This window comes from Myotis lucifugus, unplaced genomic scaffold (genome assembly GCF_000147115.1).
Source record: "Myotis lucifugus unplaced genomic scaffold, Myoluc2.0 scaffold_3, whole genome shotgun sequence".
In the NCBI taxonomy this organism is placed as follows: domain Eukaryota; kingdom Metazoa; phylum Chordata; class Mammalia; order Chiroptera; family Vespertilionidae; genus Myotis; species Myotis lucifugus.
In genome coordinates this window covers 6,693,478-6,719,838 of record NW_005871051.1, presented here as the reverse complement: position 1 = coordinate 6,719,838, position 26,361 = coordinate 6,693,478, and the positions used below count along the sequence as shown (strand labels likewise).

The window sequence follows — 26,361 nt, the reverse complement described above, 5'->3', positions numbered from 1 at the left end:
CAGATGGAAACTGGAGGATTCGCCAAGTTCTGAGCTCTTTGGCTCCCTCAAAATTGCGGTGCCAGCTGAGTTCAAAGTTTGGGGTCCTTACTTCAACTTAGAACAGAAAGGAAAACAATGGAAAGCTCATCCAGAATGGTGTCCACACTTCTGCTCGGTGACATTTTTCTGGCTCTCATCCCCTCTTCTGGTCCCTTAGTCATTGGAGTACAAGGGCATGAAGCAGCAACAGCAGCTCAGAGGGGGGTGGGGTTGCTAGGGAAGGGGGTTCAGAGAGACTTGTCGATTCACAGAGGGGGTGTTCCTGGAACACAGAGGTGGACAACCCCTTTAAAACATAGTCCTTATGATTGAGTCATTGATGGTACTGATCCCAGACCCAAGAGAAGCTGGACTGTTAAGATGTACAGATAGGGGTTTACATCTTGGCTGTGGCAGAGGCTATAACTCTTGTCCTTCCACAAGCTCTGCCCACAGCCACTCACTGCTCAAGCCCATGGACACAGGGCTCACAGATGAGCACCCTGCCCCTCAGAAGGAGAGCTGGGGAAAGGGTGTGGACGAGTAAATACAAACCCAAGCTCTTAAACAGCCAAGAACAGACCCAGCACCCAGCACAGCAGAGAGCAGGTGCTTAAAATGATTGGGCTCCTTTGAATTACACTGAATGCTTCCTAGAAAAACAATGCAAAGTCTGAACCCCATTGATGCTGAATCTGGAGATTTCTCTCCAGAAATAAAAAAATTGCACATGACTTTGAAACGACAGCAAAATGAAAGATGTCACCTATTTCTCACTGTTTTATTGGAACCCCAGTTACCTTATTTAGTCCAGAATCTGGCAGTGGAGCATTTGGCCAAGTTCCTATCATTGTTGTTCTCAACAAGGCCTTCTGTACTGAGAAACTGTTTATTGCCTGAACCAACCTGAAACCCAAATGTTTGAAGTTTGGGGAAACATCACATGCTCACTGTGGCAGCTTTGTATCAACATTATCCAAATTGTTTTCTACAACCCATCTGTGACCCTAAACTTCTGCTTGCACCCATTGCAGAAAACTGGGGGTGGGGGTAGGGGTGGGGGTGGGGTCCCATTTTCACCTGGAGGAGAGCGTATAGGCAGGGTGAAGAGAGGTATGGGCAGGGTCGGAAAAGACGAAAGCCAGACTCTCCTAGAAACCATGGCAACAAGAGAGAGGACCTATTGCAGCCTGGGTCCTGGTCTCCGCAGAAGTTTGTTCTTTTTTCTCTCTATCTCAGACCAAAGGCAAGGCCCTGTGGCCAGACAGCAGCATTTTTCTCAGGTGCCAAACTAGCAAAATGGTTAGAAATGGTAACCCATGTGTGAGTGACCCTAAAGCCATTTAGCAATGCCTACGGCCATTCACACAAAGCTGAAATGACTTTATGGTTTGTCTTTCGCTTGCTATAAGGTTTCCGTAATCCTAGTTAGTTCAAGATCTCTGATCCCCATTGGGAGCTGTTTGAGCAAAAATAGTAGATGCTGCAGAAAGAAAGAAAACCATCCCTAGCCTCCATTGTCCACTGTTTTTCTCTTTAGCCACCTTTTCCATCCCTCTCCAGCGTCTTGCTCTCAAGAAGCCCTTGCAGGATAAGCTCATACCAATGGCCACAGTGACAACAGTTTGAAAAAAAAATCCGTTTTTAGTCATGGGGCACCGTACGACTATGAAGACTAGAAAAGGTGACTTGGGCCACATTCACCCTAACCTGTCCTTCTCTGTGTATATCTACCTCTCCTTCCATCCTGGCAGCAGGAGTCCAGTTCTCCTGTGGCCATTCTTGCTTCTCCAACATCGGATACATCCCTCCATCCTATAGCTCACTGCTTGGCTCCGCCCTTCTGTCTCTACATCTTTGATGTGACAACTGGTTAAACTGTCCCCTCTGCCTTGGGACCATTCCTCACAGACCTTCCCCGTGGACAACACTTCTAACACTTCCATATCCACCCTAGGAGCTAGTCTTGGAGGACCAAATACGTGACAGAAAATGACCCAGTGGTGAACTCTTGTACAATCTAGACACATCTTAGCTCTCCTGCCCAAGGCCTAATGAGCCGAATGAGTTTCTACCTCCCCTCTGTTGTAGAAGCATAGAAATCCATGACAGCCCTGGGCTCAAAAGTGACACTATCTTTGTAGTTGCTTCCTTTGGCACTTGTGTATTTGGAAATGGATGTGGAATCCACAGTAACAGTCATTTCAAATGCTCATTCAGTTTGCTACTTGTGGTTTACAGAGCTTGAGAACTAATCTAATCTTAACTACTACTTCAGTGTCCTCCTCGTAAAAGGATTAGTCAGGGAATTCAAGAACCTAAAAATTTGTCTAGACCTATCTTCCCTGTTGAGTTAACAACAATAGAACGCACTGTGTACCTAAATCTCTCACACTGCTAATTCTCAGAGCACTCCAAAGCTCAAATCAAATGTTACCTGGATTGTAGTTAGGTAGTTTGGAAACTCCAGGCCAGGTGTCCTCGGTAGGGACTCCCAACACCTACGCAAAGCCAAAGAAAGACAGAGAGAAGTTAGGGGAGACGTGAGGCGGATGGAGCAGGTGTGAAGACAGGAAGGACAGATCAGGGAAGAATTAGACGTAGGTCACATTACACCAGCTGATGTATCCAAGAAAGAAACTTTTGTGCTTCCCTATTTGTAGCTGTTTGGGCAAAACTAGTATATTCCTGTGGTCCTGTAATGGTCAATTTTATGGGTGAACTTGATTGAGGCAAGGGACGCCCAGATAGCTGGTAAAACGTCTTTTCTGGGTGTGCCTGTGAGATGTTTCAGGAAGAGATTAGCATTTGAATCAGTGGACTGAGTAGAGACCCGTCCTCACCCACCTGGGAAGCATCATCCAACCCATTGAGGGCTCCAAGAGGAACAAAAAGGGGGAGGAAGGGCATGATCTCTCTCTTCTTGAGCTGGGATGTCCGGTTTCTCCTGCCCTCAGACATCAGTGCCCCTGGCTCTCGGGTCTTCAGACTCAGATTTATCACCGGCAGCCCCCGCAGTTCTCGGGCCCTTGGCCTCGGACTAAATTATAGCAGAACCACTGGCTTTTCTGGTCTCCAGTTTGCAAATGGCATATTTCAGCCTCCATGACCGCATGAGCCAATTCCAACAATAGATCTCCTCTTATAGATCTCTAGATATCCTATTGGCTTTGTTTCTCTGGAGAATCCTAATACAGGTCCTGAGCTTGTGTCTCCACTAACTCACTCATTCTGAAGCAGATCATACAGCCTTGCTTGAAGTCATATCCTCATCATTAAATATCTATTGCACGACCAACATACATTAGGATGCTATGTTGGGAGCTGGGATATAAAGAAGCAGGAGGGATGTCCCTTTGCCTTACATTAGAGAACTATATATATATCCAACAGGAGGCATTGACAGCCTACATTATGCCCAGCCTGGCGTTCAGCTGTTCCACAATACGCTCAAATTAAAAGGGTTCAGATTACTGACCTTGAGGCAGTGGAATGTTGGCTAAAAATGATCCCCAGCCCAATCCCAGTCCTTTCTACCAAATTCATCTCATTTGCTTGAGTTTTCTGTGGCCCAACAGCTTGGAGTCTGGTATTTGGGTTTTAACTGGTGGGTAGTAATAGTAACAACATCACTAAAGAAAACCTCCTTTGTACTTTGGCTTACCAAATTAAAGCTCTAGTTTTGAATTAATGGGAAAATAACAGTCCTTGGGAATACGACGACAAAACATTTCAGATTTGGGATGGTGATGTTTCTGAGTTTCCTTATAGGTATCGCCTTATCATTTTAAAAAAAGATAATCATAAAAGCCTAATGTTAGTTATATCTGGGAGCTAGAATAACACTGTTTTTATAAAATGTTAGTAAAATACTAATAGCTATTATTACACCATTACAATATAATTCTTCTTAGAAGCATTTCTTATAGAAAGAGGCTACAGAATCCATTTGTAAAATGCTGGACAGAGGCAGTAAGAAGTCAATGCCCAACAAGTGGCTGATGATCATCAATGAGGAATCCAGAACCTTAATACCCATGGGCTTGCTGACCAGGACTCTGGCAGGAAAGTACATTTTGTGGTGCCTGTTAAGCTTGTCCTCGAACAAAAGACACCAAAGTGCTATTTTCCCTCATAGAATGAAAAATCACACCGCACAGCAACATCTTCTTTCTTTGATCCACTCCCTAAATAAGCTGAAAAGCTACTGGGAGGATTACAGGCGTCTCCTATCAACCACCCGAGCCCAAGGAGCACTAAAGGTCCTGAATCCATTGTGAAAAGCCAACGGGACTACTTCTACTTTTGTATGAGTGGGCAGGAGGGTGGGAAGCTAATTCCTCGTTTTTAACCTACCATCATATGCATTGGATGCTTATTGCACAGAGGTGCATGTAAGCCAGTGGATGTGACTCACAGAGAGCCATGCGTCTTCTGTTAATGGGCAAAGTACAATGAAAAGAAAGCAAAGATAATGAAGAGAAAGCAATAAGAGAAATAAATAACGACCACATCCATATTTTTCTGAGGCGAAAGTTACCAGAATGGTTATTTTGTGTTATGTTTAATTAAATCAGCAAAATGGATACCAATAATGTTTATTATGTTAAAAGCTGTAAGCTTGAGATTTTAAACGTTTAAACAAAATTCAATATCCTTTATTTGGAAATTTGATGCTGAGTTTCTATTTGAAAGTTATTGAATTTGTTTTCACTTGAGAAAATTACTAAATCTCCACTTCAGTCTGGGAAACTAAAAACCAAAAATTGTTGATTTACGCCCTCCCTAAAGGCTCCTAAAAAGGCAACTAGTGAGTGCTATATTTGAAAACAGTGGGCTGCAGGGGCTGTTTTCTGCCTTTGTTGGAATGGAAACTGAAGGCATTTTGATTAATGGATTCAAGGTCTGCATAGTTTGTTTTATTCTGATTTTAGAACCACAGCTGGGATTATTTGCTAAAACTGCTTATTGAAAGAATTAGGTCCCAGAAAGCCAGTGACAGCTATTCAGATGTGAACACACACACACACACACACACACACACACACACACACACTTCAGAAAGACAGTAAAAGAAAAATTCAGGACTCATAATGTCTTTATTCCTAAGAGTGAGACCTCAGGATAAATCTAGAGGAAGGTTGTGTTTAGAGACAGGGAGATTTAGAATGGGCACGTTGCTTTCAAAGATGCCATTCCTACATCCACTCTCGTAGACTGGAAATGGATTTCCTATTCTCATTTGGGTAGACCATGTTTAGTAAAACATAAGTTCAGGAACTATTTGTAATGTTTATATTTCTAACCCGCCTGAGATGTAGTAGCAGAAAGACAACACACTGCTGAATGGGGTGACTTTTCCACTTTGCCCTCAGAGTGTGGAGCTACAGCTGGGATAAATGTCAATGATGACAAAACCATTGTCCTCCTTCGACAGGACCAGGTAGGAATGAGACATAATGAATCTGACCTGCTGCTCACAAAGTATGGCTAGGCAATATGGAACTGTATCCTTGGTCAGTACAGATCAAAAGTCAACAATGAGCTATGCAAGTTGACAAACTCGATAAAAACTACCTGGGTGGGTGGTGGAATCAGATAAACAGAGAAGAATATTATGATTTTAAATGATGGGAGCTACAAGATTCTTCTTGTTCAAAGAAGTCACAACTTCATGGAATCAGAAAATCAAATACAAGTGGTCCCGGACTTACTATGGTTTGATTTATGACATTTTCAGCTTATGATGGGTTTATGAGGAGGTAACCTGTCATAGGTTGAGGAGCCTCTGTAACATGTATCACGCTGGAAACCCAGGGAGGTCGGTGATGTGAATTGCTCTCCCTCATAACTTGAAGTTAGAGCTGGGTTCAGAACTCACGTCTTCTGACTGCAGGCCAGTGGTATTTCTAATATGGTCACTTGTTTTAAATTTGCAATGAGTTGTCATAAATGTCAAAATAAAGTCCCGTTGGTTGACTGCAGTGTGATAAAGACAATGGTAGGCATGAACATGGCTTTCTGGGCAGGAACTATTTGTCAAGACATGTTTGTTTTTGCTGTTAAGACATTTTTGTTTTGGTACTTAATGTCCAGGTTCAAGTGCAAATTCTTTCACTTACTGAATTACCAAACACATCTTCAGATGGCCAGTGTCAGTCAGCAAGGCCAGTCCTGGAAACTTGAACCAATAACTAGAGAGCCATCGGGTCCTGGGAAATGTCTGGCCCATTCTTTCTGTTCTGTGATATCTAAGTACTTCCTCTAGTGTGGACAAGAAGTAAGACCACACGGAGGAACAACGAGGCTGTATATCAGGAAAGGCTTTTCCGCACTTAGGTGATTGAAACATCTCTACAATCATAATTTATCTGACAGGGAAAGGCAGCAGATATTTCTTGAGCACTTTTGGCGCAGGAAATTTGCTATGCATCTGACCTTATGGAATTCTGACAGAAGGCTAGGAAGTCATGACCGCCAGCCCCATTTAACAAATGAGCAAGCTGAACCTGCCCACATTTGTTTAGCTAAAAAGTCGCTAGAATTCAAACCCTGGCTTTACAGCTTTAAAGCTATTATTACGTTAAGCTGCCTCCAGCTTAGACAATGTTTTCTCACCCAGTGATGCTGTTTGAAGAGAAATAGCATTTATCTGTCTTGCAGGGGAGCTTGGAGAAAAAAAAAATCAGTATTTCCTATGTTGCTCCATAATAGCCCCCATATATCAAAAAGAAAATTTTAATGGCAGTAATTAATCTCTATAAAATGTCTTAATATCTCAAAGCACATTTTATTTTAGCCAGAAGACAGTGTCTTCTGGGTCATGAATTTCTAGCACGAGACTGGCATAGAATTTCTTCATCGAGGTGAGACAATAACTTTCCAGAACTGGCAACTAATTATTTTCCCCTTTCCCCAGTGTTCCCTAAAGTTTTCCGCACCTTTATGTGTGTATTAAAGATAATTTCTAGTACGGCCAGTATGGCTCAGTGGTTGAGCGTTGACCTATGAACCAGGCAGTCAGTTTGATTCCTGGTCAGAGCAAATGCCCGGATTGTGGGCTTAGTCCCCAGTAGGGGGCGTGCAGGAGGCAGGCAATCAATGATTTTCTCTAATCATTGATGTTTCTCTCTCTCCCTCTCCCTTCCTCTCAGAAATCAATAAAAATATATTTCAATGAGATATCACCTCACACCTGTCAGAATGGGTATCATCAGAAAATCAACAAACAACTTTTGGCAAGGATGTGGAGAAAAGGGAAACCTCATGCACTATTGGTGGGATTGAAGATTGGTGCAGCCACTATGAAAAACAGCATGGAGGTTCTTCAAAAAAGTAAAAATGGAACTGCCTTATGACTCAGTGATTCCACTTCTGGGTGTATATCCAAAGAAACTCAACACACTAATTTGAAAGAATACATGCACCCCTATGTTCACTGCAGTGTTATTTACAATAGCCAAGATATGGAAGCAAAATAGATCCAGAGACAAAGAAGAATGAAACAGAATCTCAGAGGGAAGGCAGGGGTGGGTGGTGGGTGGGGAGAGATTATCTGTATATATGCATAACCCACAGACACAGACAATAGTGAGATGAAGGCCTGGGAGGGCGGGGTGGAGCGGTCAATGGGAGAAAAAAGGGACATCTGTAATACTGCCAACAATAAGATAAATTTTTAAAAAAGATATGGAAGCAGCCCAAGTGTCTATCAATAGAGAGTGGATATGCAATGAAATATTACTTGGCTATAGAAAAGAATAACATCTTACCATTTATGACAGCATGGATGAACCTAGCGGGTATTATGCTAAGTGACATAAATCAGTCAGAGAAACACAAATACCATATGATTTCACTTGTGTGTGGAGTCTAAAGACCAAACTACATGAGCAAACAAAATTGAAACAGACTCAGAGACACAGAGAACAGACTGATAGTTGCCAAAGGGGAGGAGTTTGGGGGAACTGGGTGACAAAGGTGAAGGGATTAAGAAGTACAAATTGGTAGCTACAAGAGAGTTACGGAGATGTAAAGTACAGCACAGGAAACGTAGTCAATAATATTGCAATAACTATGTATGGTGCTGGGTGGGTACTGGAAATACCAGGGAAATCACTTTATAAAGTATATGATTGTCTAACTACTATGCTGTACACCTGAAACTAATACAAAATAATATGGAATGTAAATCATAATTAAAAATAAACTTAAGAATAAAAGAAATGGAACCACACACGCAAAAGCACCTTAACATCTTAGGCATTTGGTTTTGGAAGAGCATGATAAATACAGTATTTCTCTCACACGAACATGCTAGGCCTTCGTTTCCATTGGAGTTCTATGACAATTTAGTGCCTTGTCTTCAGTTGACAAAGATTCAGGGCCAGACATATAGTAGAATTCGAGCTGGGGGTGGCCAGGCAGAAATGTGCTTAACTAGGACCGGCAGAAATTGCCCCAAGAAACCGAGACTATAGTATAGGGCGCAGGTGGATTCATGGGATGTTACAGGACAACAGGGGTTTCTGGACACTCATTCCCAAGGTACTTATACTGTTGCAAATATCACAGTCTCCATGACCTTAACATGGAGCTTCATATCTCAAAGCAGATGGACTGCGTCATTCGTCTCAAAGGCAAATTTGATTTAAAGTTTGAAACGCAGATATTTCTTCTTCCTAAGAGGAATTCTTCTCTTACCTCCCAGATCTTCTCCAGCTGTTCAAAGATGCTGGTAACCCCAGGAAACAAAGGTTGACCCTGGAACATTTCAATAAAGATGCAGCCGGCACCCCTAGCAAAAGAAATAAGAGTCAACAGACCGTTTCAAGGAAACCAGACCTGCAAAACTGAACTACTAGCATTTCTCCTCCCAGGGAATATTTTGGGGATAGTTAAATAGAGGCCACATGCTATTATAAAATCTTGGGCAAAAAAAATAAAAGTCCCTTTGTCAACCAAAAAATAAGAACAGCCTGCAGCTTTTTGTTAAACTGGAATGCAACCAGCATTTAGGAACACAGTATAGGGAGCAAATATTCTGGCTCATTCAAGCTCATTAACTGTCCATTTTATGAGAGGAGGGGAAAGTTCTAAACCTCCAAACTGAACGCTCTCTTCCACTGAACCTAAGATGCTGTCATTGTAAGAGGCACCACTATTGTGTGTGCCATTAAGAAACAAAACACCTGCGAGTTGAACTATGACATGCTCAGAATGTTGCCTTTATACTTATTGAAAGGGCTGCTATACACTTAATTAGACACATTATTTCATCATATGTCGTACTTGTACATGCAAAAACTGGAACATCAAGTGAAAGACATTGGTTTAGGTGTTCCTGAAACTTTTTTCCACATTCAGCATTTGACTCAGACTCTTTGATGTCTATGTTTATCCACGGTATCGCCCTCGACATCAGGAGTTTGATGACACAGCATGTCTTAAAATAATCCATTAAAGAACTAACAGTCACTGGTGCTGGGCTCCCAAGCTGACCTTGCAGTTACATAGCCTACTTCTATGTCACCTTTTTACATAGGTGACTCCTGCTTAAAGAATGTGGCTAAACACGTCTGATTCACTCTCTTTCCACAACCGTTTGGTTCTTGGGGGAGGGAGGGGGAGGGAGGGGGGAGGGGGCGCTCTTCTGTCAGCAAGATTCTTCCAAGTCACTGACACTCATGCTGCAAGTCCTGACGCTGGCACGTTTGCTGTTCACACATGTGCAATGGCAACTACAGTGCAGCCGGGCTGATGGCTACGGTCAGATGCTGCTGATTGTAAGCCGCATGCTGATTTAAGGTGCAACAAGAGTGTGCGTCTGAAAATAGGTTAAATGGGGTGAAACATGTTTCCTTCTCTATGTAGTCAAATGAGAGAGTCATTGTTGAGAGACAGTAAGAAGTATGATTTATTTTGCTAATAATGCACACTTTTCTTCTTATCGTCTCTGGATGATAAAAATGGCTCAGTGGACAGATTACAGAGATTCTCCCCACGGTCCAATATTTTGGCTCCAAAACCCTTTCACCATAACACACACTTCTGCAAACTCCCTGAACCAGCTTGACATTTTTTGGCCTGGCATGATAAAGGATATATAAGTAAAACATTTTATTACAAATCATCATATTATTAAAGATTCATATTAAATATGGTCTTTAATATTATTCACATGTATTTATCCCATGTGATAAATTTTTATTTTTTCCATCTGACTATAGACACACGCTATTTAATTTACTTTAACTTGGGTAGGAGAAAGCAGAATTCTTATATATATAATTAAAATCTAACTGTATTTTATTATTTCTAAAGAAATATAGACTGTTTTCATGAGCTAATATTGGGTTTGCATTTTAAATAATCAACTGGCTTATTCTTAGACTTTTGTACGTATGTGAATAAAAGCTACCAGATTGAGGTTTGCAAGCAGATTTCCTCCCCCTCAAACAACAGGTTGTTTTTATCCCCAATTTTTAAAAAGTCAATTTGGATATAATAGCCACATATTTACTTTTTAATGATTTTTCATGTCTAGGAGACATCTTGATATGTGTTAAAACATCTTTGATCAGACAAATGTAACTTAAGAATCTGGTTAGCTCTAGCCGGTTTGGCTCAGTGGATAGAGCGTTGGCCTGTGGATTGAAGGGTCCTGGGTTTGATTCTGGTCAAGGGCATGTACTCTCTCTGTCTCTTCCCCTCCTTCCACTCTCTCTAAAAACAATCAATGGAAAAAGTATCCTCAGGTGAGGATTAACAAAGAATCTGGTCAGTAGTGTCTTGAGTCAAATTTTTAGAACTATTGTCATTTTAAAGCTTCTCATTAGCTTGTCTTTAAATATCCACATTCTTTTTTGCTTCTTATCTTTAAAGCAACAGATATATAGGGTGTCCCAAAATTCACGCAAGAAGTACAGTGGGGCCTTGACTTACGAGTGTCCCGATTAACGAGTTTTTCGAGATATGAGCCGTCTCTCGGCCGATTTTTTGCTTTGAGTTGCGAGCTAAAATTCGGGTTACGAGCCAGCTTCAGATACCCCACCACTAGTTGGCGCAGCGAACGTCACAGTGAACGCCACAACATCAGCCCAGCATCACGTGTCTCACTCGTTCACTTTAAGATTTGACATACAAGTAATTTGAGTTACGAGCTCCATCACGATACGAATTAAACTCGTAAGTCAAGGCCCCACTGTAATTTTGATAGAAAACAAAGGTTTATAATTAAAAATTGTAAATTTTTTATTGATCCATAAAGTATACAGCATAGGGTTATGTATGGAATAGCACATCAGGTAAATGGCCTCCACGGCTTTGCTGGCACATACGCAAAGCCGTGGTCTTCATTGGTCTTCATTGTCCCTGCTCCTGGGCCATAATTGGTACTTGGTAATTCTTATCAAATTGAAGGGATTGAAATCAAAGGGCAACACATATTAGAATCAGATTCAATAAACCAAGTAAAATTAGGCTTTTATTTTTTGTTGTTGTTGTTAATGCTCACACAAAATTCAAATCTTGCATGAATTTTGGGACACCCTATAAAAGGTATAATTTTAAAACACTAAGTGGAGAAGACTAGAAGTAATGGAAAACTGTCAAATGGTTTAAAATCATTTTGGTTGCTAGCAATGGTCAACTTTGAGATAAGCCAACTCAGAAACTGAGCTGGTGAATACCATCCAATGGTCTCCACCCCCTGCCCTAACCCTTCTCTGTGTGTGCTGGCACCGGGGATTAGGAAATCAATGCTCCAGATACACGGGGGGAAATTTCTGCAACCTTTCTCAATTCTTTGGGAAATCTAAAGCTTAGTTTAGCCTTTTAGGATACTGTCTAATGCTTTTAATCCATTATTGATTTTTTTTTAAAAAACAGTGCCTACCGTTTATATATGACCTTCTAAGGTCTTGAAAGAAGTCCATGTATTTTTTTTACCTTTGAGGAGGTGCCTATGACTGTGGTCACCACACATCTAACTGTGGCCCCCACATGCCTGAGATATTTCAGGAATAAGGTCTAGATAACATAACACCACTGCCCTAGGAAGGAGGAGTGCCTGAGAGCCCACACTCATCACCACATCCCTTTAATCCAAGAGCCTCCCCAACAATGTGGTTCTACTTGACACCATCTATCTTGTTCTTACACTTGAACTACCATCCCATTTAACCCCTCAAGGGGAGAGTTTGTTACCCTCATTTTAAAAATAGAGAAACATAGACATAAAGAGGATACATGGCTTTTTCAAGATAACAGAATCCAGAGAAACTGATTAGAAGTAGAATTGGCATAAAAATCAGGTCTCCTTTTGCCACCAGGCTCTGAACTATGTTTGGACATGTGTGAGCATGCATGTACAGACGAGTGTGTGTGTGTGTGTGTGTGTGTGTGTGTGTGTGTGTGTGTGTGTTGGGAGCGTGTGTGTGTTTCTCTGAGGACAAGGAGAAAAGACAAAGGATTGACGAGAAGAGCTAGGAGGTGAGGCATGATAGAAAGAATATAGGATTCAGATGCGTTGGGCAAGACTGATCTGAGTCTCAGTTTCTTTAACTGTAAAAACTTGTAGAATGATTGGAAAAATCAAATGAGATAGGTATTTGAAAGCACTTTATGTTTCTGTAGACAAATGTGATTGTCATTAGAATTATTATTTAAAATGTAGTACAGATGATAAAGTAACCCTCAAGGGTAGGGTGACTCCTATTTTGGGGGCACTAGCTCTTACCATATGTCCAGTTCAGAGGAATATTCAGTGGCTCCCAGCAGAGCATCAGGAGGGCGGTACCAGAGGGTCACAACTTCTGAAGAGTAGGTCTGGCTGGGAATGGACTTGGCCCGAGCAAGACCTGACCAAAGGGGAGAAGCACAGAACTCATTACCTGGGATCTGGAGAGCCACAGTGACACATTCTACCAGGGAGGGTTTAGCTGGCTGAGTAAACAATATTTAAAAATAACACACACTCTCTGGGTGCTTTTAATAAAGCTACTCAACTATCTTAATCCTTGTGCACTTCTCCATCAAGTCCATTTCTCAAAGTTTGGCCGACTTTGCAGCTAGAGGTGGCCTTCCTGGCAGCTAAGTGTAATGAGTGACTAAATCTTGCCTGCACAATACAAACAGGAGTGATGTGCGAACTTCCAGATCTCCCTCCTCCCGGCTGTAATAAGAAGGAGGCAGCAGCCATCTTGAAATATGCACCTGGGGCAACACCCTGGGGCCGGGGGGCCACAGGCAGAAGGAGGGTGCACCACGCATCGGGGTGCCACCTTACACGTTCTGACTGCTCAGCTCAGACGGTTATGTGAGAGTAAGTAAGCTTCTAGCATGTTTCTGCCTCTGTAATTCTGGGTCTCTGTAACAGCGACAGAACTCACTTCCTGACCAATACGGCCGCCCTCCATTTCTGCAGTCCAGGAATCCCCAGTTAGATAAAGGGTGGGGGTTGCTAATCCAAATTGGTTAGTTTGGTAGGACCTTAGATGAGTCATTTTCAAGGGCTCCCCTGCACAATGAGAGCACTTTGTCAGCCAGCCACTGATCTCACAGAACCACAAGATCTACAGCCGGAAGAATACTCAATAGATGAGTCACTGTGTGGGGCTTGGATAAATGAATGTCTGTTGAATGTTTACGTACATACCCGGATGAAAGCTACTATCTCAGAATAAAGTGCTGCAGCGACAGTACAACTCTCTGACATCTGCCAAACAGGGAAGAGCGGCTCTCAGCTCCCACGGAACCAGCTCTTCAACTAATATTTGTTGAGCACTTACTATGGTGCCAGGCACTAGGGATACAATATTAAGCAAAAATGGACCCAGGCCGCCATGATAATGCCCATAGTCTAGTGGAGGAGTCAAAATTGTCACACAAATGAGTGTGTGTGTGTGTGTGTGTGATTATAAACTGTGATAAGTGCTAAAATGGAAAGATAGAGTAATACTCAGGAGAAATCGGCATCACTTTGGTGGAAATAAAAGCCTCACCTATATAGATACCAAGAGCCTTCATTGCAGGAAGAGTCTATTCGACAATCTGGGGCTTGATCCTGTCATCCTGGGATATCCTCAATCTACTCTGATAGAATCTGTCTCTCCACCCAGATTTACAGAAACCTACCAAGTAAAGTTCACTCTATAAATGTCTCTCATCAAAAAAGGCAGTAGACTAGTAGGGGTGCCCAAGTTTTAGGATCTGACCAGACTGGAGCTTGATATGATCCTAGAGAGCTGCCAATCTCTCCATGTCTTGCCTCGCACTTCCTATATGGTAGTTTGATATCCTCACAAAGCATCGCTCTCCCTGAGCCTCAACTTTTCAAAGGCCAGGACTCGTCGATGCTTTAAACACGTGTGCACAAAAGCATCATTGTTCACAGCCCAGAAAGAGACTCGAGGGGCAGCTTACCAAAGTCAGCCAGCTTGAGCTCTCCCAGGTGACTGATGAGAATGTTCTGAGGTTTCAGGTCCCTGTGAAGAACGTGTTGGTGGTGGATGTACGCCAGGCCCCGCAAAAGTTGAAACATGAAAAGCTGGAAGGAATGAACACCTTATCTAAACAGATTTGAGCCACTATGTGTGGATTTCTTCTCTAAATCAAAAACAGTCATCCGAAGAATATAGTAAACGTGTCTCTTGAGAGATAAAAAAAAGAAAAGAAAAAAAAAGGAGATTTTCTATTCAGAGGGGGAAGAAAGTACAAGCAAGTAGACCATGTCCTAAACAAAGGGATTCTGGATTTCCCTGATATCTCATGTCTTTGGTATTGAAGGAATTACCCTTCCTTAAAATCTAGAGTGAAACTTTGAAGTTTCTCTTGGAACACTAGTTATTGATTTAGATTTGAGAGATTTAATTTTTTTTTCCCACCGACAAACTTGGCATGTAAGATCAAAGTTGACCTGGAAATGATATTCTAAGGTTTACAACTGCTTACATTTCCCAAGCTCTCTGATATGAAAGCCTTTTAAAAACACAACACAAGGAGACCAGACTGGGAAACGTATCCTTAGATAGTAAAAGGAAAGAAAGGGACCATTATCTTTTTAAACCTATTTTTAAAGTCTTAGGTTGAAAGTTGAAAATAAGGGAAATATACAGTAGAGATTAAGAGGGAAAAGAGCCAAAAGAAATTAGCCCCCCCCCCCCCACAAAAAAAAAAAATCAAAAGAGACCGAGGAATAAATAGCAGAGAGAAGAAAGAAGAGGGAAAGGGAAACAACAGAAAAAATACATTCAGGGCCCCAAATTTTAAATGTTGCACGTGGTTATAAGGCACAGTAACCAGACATTTTCAGATCCCCACCATTATAGAAGTTTAAGGGGGAAAAGAATGCTCCGTTTTCCAAGTGTCTTTTGCTATTTTCCAGCGCCCCTGGCAATTGAGAATTCAAATACCAACAATTAGTGTTTACAAAGACCAATGCCAACTGCAAACATGTTCTGACAGTTTAGAAAAGAAAGGACCAGCCCCAGGCTTCCTGTGGACGCAGGCAAAATAGCAGACACAGAGCTGTGTGGATGAATCCACTTTCCCACCACACCTTGGAAACTAGGAACTGCAGAGACGCTAGGACCTGTACTGATCTCACAATGACTTGGACACACTGAAGCCAAGTTCATGAGCAGCCTGGTCTGACCGAAGCAGGAGCCTTGTGGGGGGGGGGGGGGGGTTACCTACCACAGCACTCTGTGGCCGTAGGTTCGATGCAGATCCCACATCAGTTTCATAAGCCATTTAGGAATGTTAACAATTTCTTGAGCCCTAGCCAGTTTTGCTCAGTGGATAGAGTTGGCCTCCAGACTGAAGGGTCCCAGGCTCGATTCCGGTCGGGGACACGTGCTCCCCAGTGTGGGGTGTGTAGGAGGCAGCCGATCAATGATTCCTTCTCACCATTGATGTTTCTATCTCTCTCTCTTCCTCTCTGAAATCAATAAAAAAAAAAAATGTATATTTTAAAAAAACTTCTTGAGACTCCTACCTCAAATGTTCACTGGTCCTATGAATCTTCCCAAGGCTTTATCTTCGTGCTTCAAATACACACACTATTTACTTTTCCACTCATCAAACCACTACGCTACCGAAACACAAAATTCTTATACCATCGTTTAAACCTTCCAATTGGTTATAATGTTTATGGAAAAGACAATATTTAAAAAAATCCAGCTGAAAGATACGTTGCCACAGTCGATGTTTTTCAATGGGACAGTATAGGAGAGAGGGAAATGGAGACAGGTGAGCGACAGAAGACAGAAAGCGAGGGAGATCAGCGAGGGAGAGACAGAAGAAGGAAGACAGGGAAAGTACCGTTTATTGAATGCCTGTCACCTTTTGTAATCAATCCCCAATACACTCCTGTGAGGAAGGTATGCTTGCCCTCACTTCACAGATAAGAAAAATAGGAAACTTTGAAAACATGTCTAGAAAGAGTCAGGGCCACAGCTCAAATTCAGACGTGCCTGACTCCACTACACCAGCCTGGGAAGCCGGAGAAAAGACAGAAAGTCAAAACATGACAGGGAAAGGGAGTGGGCGGGCTGAGTCAGCCACAGAGCTTCTCCGAGGGAGGGCCGGGCCGGCTGAAGTGCCTTTCATGTCCCAAGGAGAGGCTGTTCTCACTAATTAGTCACACCCGCCTCCCACCTTCTTGCTCTCAGTCTTTCCTCCTAGGCTCCACATCTCTCTCTGCAAGCTTGTGTGCACAGTAAAGCACCCGTGGTGGTCAGGCATGGGGTCCCACAGCCACACTTCTCCAAACGGCAGTGTGTGCTGACGAAGCTCACCACCCACTCACTCTTCAATCCTTTCCAGCCTGGAGTCTTCCCTCAACCCTGCCGAAGCTTCACCGATAATGACCCAATCAGATGGTGCTTTTTCTCAGTCAACATCAAGCCAGATCGTGGGTGACTCTTTCCAGAGAGGCTTCCTGTACCTCAGGGGTTAGTTCTGTTTCCAACACAGTGAGGCTCTTGGGAACAAAATGTAATTCGTTTGGGCTACTGCCATCTGGGCTGGGATCCCTCAAAACACAATCAGATGAGTCAGCCAAGTCCTGCAGGGAAGCCCGAGTGCTCCACTCACCAGGGATTCCTGGGGTTTGTTAAATCCCAGGCGGTTCCCATCATGTCTTCTGTGGTCACTACTCAAAATGTAAGCCTCTCGGACTATTCTTTTTCCCTCCCATAAGCTCATCTCTGTATTGCTCTGTGCTTCCTTTCACATAATCCATGGTTCCTTCCTCTCCCAAACCTTTTCACTGCTCACTCTTCACGCCTCAATTCTGGATTAAAAACTCTCTACAACACAACCTCTGATGGATTTTCTTCCGGCTCCTTTCCTTCAAGGGGACCTTGAGCTCACTGCTCCTTTATAGCATTCGTACGTGGATGCTAGCTTTTCTACAGCTCACTCATACATCCGATCGCAGGGGGGTGGGGGCAGCTGCCTCCTGACTCCTCAATCCCACTTCAAAACCATTCCTTTTCTACCCTTAAGTAAAAACCCCTGTTGCTTAGACTTTCTTGACATCCAGCTACATCTTCCTCTACTCCTCTTGTCACTCTCACCCACACACTCACCACCCGGCATCATTCTCTCGAGATCACAGCGGTTGCTCCCTTGACATCAGTGCCCGTGTGAACATGGCAAGCTGACCTCCAGTGGTCTGCTTCTCCAGGCAGCTTCAGCCCCTCACTCCATGGTAACACAGTAGGTCTTGCCATCATAAGCAACTATTTTGATCATGTCATTTGTTAGGTATTGTTGTTGTTTTACCATGGTCACCAATGCCTTTCGCTGTGGAAATCCAATGGATACCTCTCATTCCTTTTCTTTGCAGCATTTGGAATTGTTGACCTTCCTGAAGCTCTTCCTTGGTAACACAATCTTATCATTTTTCTCCTACTTCTCTGAAGCCTCTTTTTTTATGGGTTCTATCCACTTCCTCTACTGATCTCCAATATATTTAAATTCCTTAGGGCTCCATCCTGGACCTTCTCTTATCACTCCACATACTCCCCCTTAGCCATCTTATCTACTAACTGACTCAATTAACAACTGTATTCTGCAGATTTCAAAATCTTTATCTCCAACTCAGACTCTCTCTTGAACTTTAGACCCGAATAGTCTGACGTTCACTTGGACATCCTATAATCACATTAAACTCAAAATGTCCAAAACTTAACTCACTATTTCCTTCTAAGATCCACATTCCTCTTTTCTCCTCTTTCTCTCTCTCTCTCTCTCTCTCCTCTCTCTCTCTCTCTCTCTCTCTCTCTCTCTCTCTCTCTATATATATATATATATATATATATATATATATATATAACTTTAACCCTAACCTCAACTAGGAACTCATTCCATCTAAGATAGGACTCCTCCTCTTCTCCAAACCAACTTCTTCTATTTCTAGTAATAGAGCTATAATTCTCCTGGTCAATCAAACTCAAAATCAGTCATGTTTGGCCCCACCCTCTCCTTCTTCATGTCCTGGATGAACTCTTCATTGTTTCCATTTTTCACATTCCTTTCCATTCTCGCCTTCACTCCCATAATTTAGGCCTTTATTACGTCTTACCTAGATCCTTGCTATTCAAAGTTTGTTCCTTGACCAGCAGCATCCCCATCCCCCGTGATCATGTTAGAAACAGAAGCTCAGGCTCACCGTAGGCCGCCTGGATCAGAGCCCCAAGTCGTTCATCTGCTCACTGCAGTTTGAGAAGCACTGGGCTAGACCACATCAATAAACTCCTAACTGGAATTTCTGACTCCAGTCTCCTCTCTTTAATCCATCCCACAGACCACAGTTACATAAATTTCCTTCTGATCATGTCATGCTCTCTCAACTCAACCCCCTTTAATAACTCTAATGTCTAAGGAATAGAGTCCACATCTTAGGAAGTGAGGCTCTCGGCCACCTACCCAATCAATTTCCCCAGACTTATGTACCCCACTTCACTAATATATTCTACATGTCAGGCCAACAGGACCAGAGGTGCAATATGGCAGTAGTGGGAAAGCATCCTAACCAAGAATCATATTTAGCTATGGCAAAGGCTCGTTCTATAACCTCTGGCAAAATATTTGTCCTCTCAAATCTTAGATTCCAATTCTGCAAAACAAAAATGTTAGATCAGCCCAGTGTTTTTAAAGCATTTTTTGTATTGCAACCAAATATATATGTACCCAGTATTTACATCCATATCCAGATATAAGTACAGTTTCAACTAGACCAAAAGTTGCACAAAACATTTTCTATTCTCTTCCTTCCCATTTCATTTCATTTTTTAAAATGTTGGTTGCTAATCACCACATTGATTTCATAACCCACTAATGTGTCAGAACCCGAAAACTGAAAACCACTGTCGGCCCCGTCGCCCTAACAGTCCATGATTCTGGGATCCTCTTCCTTGAATACATCCTCTATTTCCCTGCTCTGTACCTTTGGTGAACACATTCCTCCTTTCTGTAACATCTTCCCCTATTTCAGCCTCTCAAAATGAATGTATGTTTTGAGTTCTGGCTTAAATGAAGCCTCTTAAAATGAGAAAATATATTCTACTTCTTTACACATCTACAAACTAGGTCTTATTTCTTACTTGGCATTATTCACAAATGCCATGTAATAGTATTGGTGTGTATTTCTTTTATCTTGTTTTCGGATGTAAGTGTCTTGAGGGCCGGAATCTGTCTTCCATGTCTTTTTTTCCTCTGAAGCATTTAGCACAGTGTCTTATATGTGAGTCACATAGCCTGAAAATCTTTCTCACCGTTATTTTTCCTGCAACTGCTTTTCTATGTAATCAACACCTCTAGTCTAGTTTCTTGACTCTTCTGCTTTCTACCTAGCTTTCAGCACCCTGCCTATCTTCACTTCTTCCCTCAGTTTAGAAGCCACTGACCACCAGCTTAACCTTTTGACATTCTCTTCAATTCTCTTGCCAAACGGTCTTTTCCTCTCACTTATCTGGCAAAACCCCAACTCTGAATCAATAAACTGTCTACTTTCTCTGTTCCTCTATTCCAGTGGTTCTCAACCTGTGGGTCGTGACCCCTTTGGGTGTCGAACGACCCTTTCACAGGGGTCGCCTAAGACCACCAGAAAACACATATATAATTACATATTGTTTTTGTGATTAATCACTATGCTTTCATTATGTTCAATTTGTAACAATGAAAATACATCCTGCATATCAGATATTTACATGACGATTTATAACAGTAGCAAAGTTACAGTCATGAAGTAACAACGAAAATAATTTTATGGTTGGGGGTCACCACAACATGAGGAACTGTATTAAAGGGTCGCGGCATTAGGAAGGTTGAGAACCACTGCTCTATTCAAATTGCTAAGCACTGCCATTTATTTATTTATTTATTTATTTATTTGTTAATCTTCACCTGAGGATATTTTTCCATTGACTTTTAGAGTGGAAGGAAGGGGGAGAGAAAGAGAGAGAGAAACATTGATGTGAGAGAGACACATTGATTTGTTGCCTCCCACATGTGCCTCTGACCAGGGCCAGGGATCCAGCCTGCAAATCACGTATATGCCCTTGACCGGAATCGAATCTGGGACCCTTCAGTCCTCAGGGCCGATGCTCTATCCACTGAGCAATACTGGCTATGGCAGCACTGCCATTTAAAAAATAATCCCATGAACATGCAGATAACTTAATGATTTTCATTCTCATTAGAATATTTAATACACTCCTAGACTTTCTTGGTTTCCCTAGTTAGTTCTCTACCCCATTCTCCAATAGCTATTAAGGTTTCTTCATTCCTCTCAACTCCTCTCCCCTCAACCTTTCCCCCTTGCCTCTAAGAGGAGATTAAGCCCCTTAGTAAGAGTCTCATAATATTCCTATTAACACAGCCATAACCTTATCACTTTGCTTCTCACTGCCCATTTAAGTCCACATTATCTTACTGGGCTTTAAGCACACTGAAAGTAAGAAATACAACTTATTCATTAGTAAAACCTCAGAACTTAATATAGTACTAAGACCTCAATAAGTATTTCTTGAATGAATAAATTAATACATAAATTATTAGTTAAATGAATGAGTACATATGCAAATCTCATGTGTCTAGGTTAATTAATTAAATGCCAATAAAACTTTAGAGAATGAAAAGTATAAAATACAAATGATTTATAACACATGTAGAATTACATCTGTTAAGAGGTCATTATTATTTCTATTCTAATGACTGGGAAAAAATGGAAGCTGGCTCCATAGACAACAGGACCTGATCGGACAGGCAAAAGGGTAACTGATCAGGATCCAACACAGGTGTTCTGTTGGCTAATTCTAGTGGGGACTATAAATACAACACAAACTTTATCACAGAGCACAGCAGTCTGCCACGAAAAAGGTATTTATTTTATAAAAGATGGCCTACCTCCACTTGTTTTTCTCAGTGCAATTCTTTTCATTGGCTTATGCTTCTAGGCACACATTTGCAATGATAGCAATGACTGACAAGGTTAGGCTGTCCAGAAAACCACTAAACATTGCTCCATTTCTTGAAGGACAACTCTCTTTTTTTTTTCTTTTCTTTTTTTAACTTTTCTCTAGAATATTAATGATGGCCATCTTCTTATTTTGTGTCCTGGGACTTTGCTTTGCACTGTCAGCCTGTTTCAAAATTCTCCTGTGGTGGGCGAGCCAGAGAGGCCTGCCCCTCGCAGCACTCACCCGGACGTTGTGAGGGTGCAGTCCGCCCGGGTGCTGGGACATGTACTGGGCCAGGTCCGTGTGCTACAGGAAACGGTGGAGAGGCTGCTGTTAGTGGTGCTTGCACAGTGCCCTACAGCAGACCGTACGTTTGACTGCCAGAGGTCGTACAGAGTTCAGGTTTTTGAGAATAAGGGGCAGAAGGCACACAGCCAGGTTTTCTGAGACCCCACTGCTGAGGTCAAACCCAGTGTGTCTTTCTAGCTGGCTGCTCTTAGAAGGAAGCTTGTTTCCCGGCACAACAAGATGCTCTATTTACGTAAATGACTGTCCCCGAACACCATGACACAGGGAGTTTCCACTCTTCTCGGGGGCAAGTCAAGTACACATACCGTATGACTTCTTTCTGCTAATATTTGAATAGTTTTCCCTCTCAGAAATACTACAGTGAGTTATTCTTTAGTAAACTTAGATACAATGTTTTAAAACCTTGTGGTTTATATCTTCATTATCAATGAAAAATGTTGGGCTCTGCTCAGCTGGTGGTTAAAAATAGATTTTTTTAAAAGTGTAAACGTTTTATTTAGGAGGCAAACTCAAAATTCGTATTAATTACTGCTGGTGAGGGGAAAGAGACAGCAAATACAATGGGCAAAGAGGCAAGATTCAGGAATAAGCATAAGAACAATAGGCTCTGTTAATCGTAATAATGAAAATTTCCATGACACTTTCCACATTGTAATGAAAATTTTATCATGCCATAAAATATTAACAGATTCATTATACAAGCACCAGGCTTTTCCCTCATGCTTTGTAAAATGCTGGGGCAACTCACCATGTATTCGAAAACGAACGTCAGTGTCTCTTTGGTGTGGATTATGTCATGCAGGAGCACAATATTGGCATGTTTCAGACCCTTCAAAAGCGAAGCTAGAAAAATTCAACAAAATGTTAACTCAATCAACGATCTTGGAAGCACTGCTTTAAAGATATCAAGCAGTATTTATTTTTTTAAACACTTCAAAGCAAGCAGTTCTGGTTTTTTATTGCTGGAAATATCTCTTGTGAAATAATATTTAAAATGACAAAGTACCTTCATTATTTGTTAAATGGTGAGTCATTGCATTTGCATACCTTACTTTTTTAATAGGCTAGAGCAGTTTGAAAAGAAATATGTTTCCATTTACCCAATCAATTTCATCAAAGCACTCAGAGCACTTTGCAAATGCTTTCCTCTGGGGATCTTATCATCTCTGCTTCAGAGTCACAGGAGAGGAGGCCTGAGAGATAAGGCCATGGGGCGGGAGGGGGAGGGGGGGCGGCAGGAGATAGAGTGGCCTGCCTTCTAGAGCAGGACTTTGCAACACGTAATCATTTTCTAAAATTCAAAGTCCCACAGGGGCTCAGTAGGGATGCTGGGTGGGACTGGGAGAAGGCAGGGATAAGAGCATGGGGTGAAAAATGGTTAAACCATAATAAACAGTGGAGGGGACTTCTTAAGGGGAGAATTGCTAACTCTGTGGAAGGAGAAAATGCAAACTTGAAAAGGGGACAGAGCAAACTTGGGAGCCCAGAGGAGTGTGTGGGGAGGGCTGAGGACTGTCTTTTTGCAGCTTCAATAACAGGTTGTTATTTGGTCAGTAAGAGCAGCCTTAATGGAAAAATCACCACAAAAGGCCAGCAAGTGCCTGGCTGGGGGGTTCTTTATTTATTTATTTAAATCTTTATTGTTGAAAGTATTCCATAGGTCCTCCCTTTCCCCCTATTAACCTCTCCCAGCCCGCTCCCGGCAGGGGGGTTAAAAGGCCGTGTCTTTGGTGGTTTCAGAGATAAAACAGAAGGGAAGAGAGCAGAAAAGGCACAAAAAAGGGATGAGTCTCAACTCAGAGTATCCCCATATGAAGAAACAGTGTCCTTCACACTTAAGGGGAAGGAAAAATTAAAACTCAAATAAAAACTCAAAGCCATGTTCTGCAGGGGATGCCCATATATCATGAATCTCGGGCAACAGCTCTCCTCCAGAATTCTGTAAGATTGACAACAAGCTCAATGCTCCCTTCAAATTTTGCAACATTACTTCCTTCAGTGACCCTTTCCCATTGTAATGCAGCTCTGGCAGCCATTCCCACTTCCAGTGGGGGCCCCTCCATTTTCCTCTGGGGAAGCAATCCCTGGGGCTGACCCACCCCTACCCAAGACTGGGCTTGTGACCCCGGCCCATCCAATCAGAGCACAGCCACCCTTTGGCCACAGTGATTGGCTCAGAGACAGGCACAAAGCCCAAGTGTGGGAGAGCCCCACTTTGCCAGTGTCATGAGGATAGAAGTGCTGTCGTCTCCACTGTGAAAGCTGAGCTTGTAGGCTTTAACCAGGAGCTGCCCTGGCCAGCTTACCACACCTGGGAATAAAACTAAGGCAGAGAAAAACAGTGTTGGGGATGGACAGGCCCGGACTCCTGGTGACATCATTGGCTCCCTGCTAGTGTGTAGTTTCCAGGCCTCCAAGCCAGCAAATTTCCTTCTTTGCTCACCTTAGTTTGAGCTGGCAACCTCTTACCACCCAGGGAGCCCTGCTCTGTCCATTAACCCTACCTTGCTCTACTGACGAATAGTATAACTTTACTGTTTGCCCCCCCGAATCCTTATGAGCTAAATGTATTACTTCACTCTTACACGTCCATTGCTTTGTACATGTACAGTCTTACAGGTATCTGCTTAATATCCCTAGTCCCAGACTGAAGGCTATATGCGAATAGCGGGAGTGACTTTCTCTTTCAGATGCCGCCACACCACCCGGTACAACGCTCAGCCAAGACTAAGCACTTAATTTATCAAGTATATTTATTGAGTGTCTTAATGGAGAGCTGGCTGTGGAGCCAGAAGCCCTCCTATGGATCCTGGCCCTGCCACTTTCTAGCCAAGTGAGCTCGGGGCAGTATCTCAACCCAAGTCGCAGTTCACTCCTTGTGAAAAAGAGATAACGGCTTCCCCAACCTGACTTCATAGGATTGACGTGAGGATGGAACCAGATTCCGTGCGTGGATCCCTGGCAAATGTCAAGCAGCACACGGTTGCAAATTAGAATTAATATCCCAGCCAACAGGTACTTGGCCCTCCCTTCCACCTTGAGCCCCACTAAATCCCCACTCCCAGGTTAATAAATTAAAATTTTGTTTATGTCAACTCATAGATACAGAGAACATTATGATGGTTGCCAGATGGGAGGGGGGTTGGGTGAAAAGGAGAAGGGATTAAGGTGTGCAAGCTGCCAGTTATTAAAACAGTCATGGGAATGTAAAGTACAGTAAATAGAACATAGTCAATAATACTGTGTTAACTATGTATGGTGTCAGATATGGAAGCTGAACTTATTGGGGTGATCATTTTATAAGTTATGTAAATGTCTAATCACTATGTTGTATACCTGAAACTAATATAATGTATTTATTGTATCCGATTGTAATTTAAATTTTTAAAAATTTTGTTTATATCTGTTTCTGCTAGAGTTTCCAACATCTTCCATACTTACAATGACTTCTAACCATCAGTTAAACATGCTGGTATTTTATATGTATTTTTATTTGCAAATTATGTTCATTTTCTCTCTCTATGCCCCCCCAATATTACAAAACATGCACCAAAATTCGATTTTAAATGGATATGGTGAAGCTGAAATTACTAAGAATATTGTAAAGATATTTAAATTTATTTTTAATACAAAATTTAGTCTCGCTTAAATATGATGTTACTAAAATTCCTGATGCTTATTTTTAAAATTATGATGGCGTGTTTTGTTCATTACAATGGCTCCAAACTATCATTTGCTAAAAAGCTCAGTTTGATGTTCACTTAGGATGAGGCTCACTGCTAATATCAGTGACTATAAATCTTCATTTCATACAGAGTTCTTGATAATTTCTGCCCTCGTCAACTCACACTCCCTATCCTTGCTCACTTGGCTCTAGACATATTGGCCTCCTACCTATTCCTTGGACATTTCCAAACACATTTCCTCCCTGGGTGTTCACAGTCGCCTTCTTGTCTCAGCTCCCTGCACGCCTCCTCCCTCCCTTTCTTCAGGTCTCTGCTCAAGGTCTTGGCTTCCCTGACACCCCCACCCCAGTGATCTCCCTCCCTGTGCCCTGCTTCATCCTTCTTCATAGAACTTATCACCCCTGGCATATTGTAGCACTTGTTATACTGACATATTATATATCTGTTTATTGTCTGTTTCCACCCTTAGGAATATAAACTCCATTAAGAGCAGGCACTTTTGTCGTGTGCTTATGGCTGTGTCTTCAGTACCTACAACAACGTCTGCTATATTGTAAGCATTCAATAAATATTTACTATTGAGTCTGTGGTCACCAATTGCCTAATATCATTTCTATACCTATAATTGGTTGGTATAGGGTGCTTTGGCTGATGGTGCTTTTATTTCTTGTTTCTTTTAGTTGTCTTCCTCATTAGGTTATGACTGTTGTGTTATGGCCGTGTCTACTACTGCTTTTCTTTTTTTTCTTTCTTTCTTTTTTTTTTAACACCAAAGAACTACTGAAATACTTACAGGGCAACTGTGACTTTTAATGATTTTTAATAGGGAATTTACATGAAAGAGTAGATGATGTTTAAAGCATGTATCTCATGGC

At 42.1% G+C, this 26,361-nt stretch overlaps 1 protein-coding gene across 1 annotated transcript in view; it reads right to left on the bottom strand.

Annotated features, from left to right (window-relative positions):
• The window catches only part of CDK15 (cyclin dependent kinase 15), a 68,771-nt gene that overhangs the window by 30,337 nt on the left and 12,073 nt on the right, over positions 1-26,361 (bottom strand). Inside the window, exons 5-10 of the mRNA XM_006082413.3 lie at positions 22,549-22,643; positions 21,735-21,797; positions 14,446-14,569; positions 12,761-12,881; positions 8,725-8,818; positions 2,459-2,522 (exon numbers count right to left, since the gene is read on the bottom strand). Of these exons, the coding sequence (XP_006082475.1) occupies positions 2,459-2,522; positions 8,725-8,818; positions 12,761-12,881; positions 14,446-14,569; positions 21,735-21,797; positions 22,549-22,643 (561 nt within the window). The remainder of the gene's footprint in view (positions 1-2,458; positions 2,523-8,724; positions 8,819-12,760; positions 12,882-14,445; positions 14,570-21,734; positions 21,798-22,548; positions 22,644-26,361) is intronic.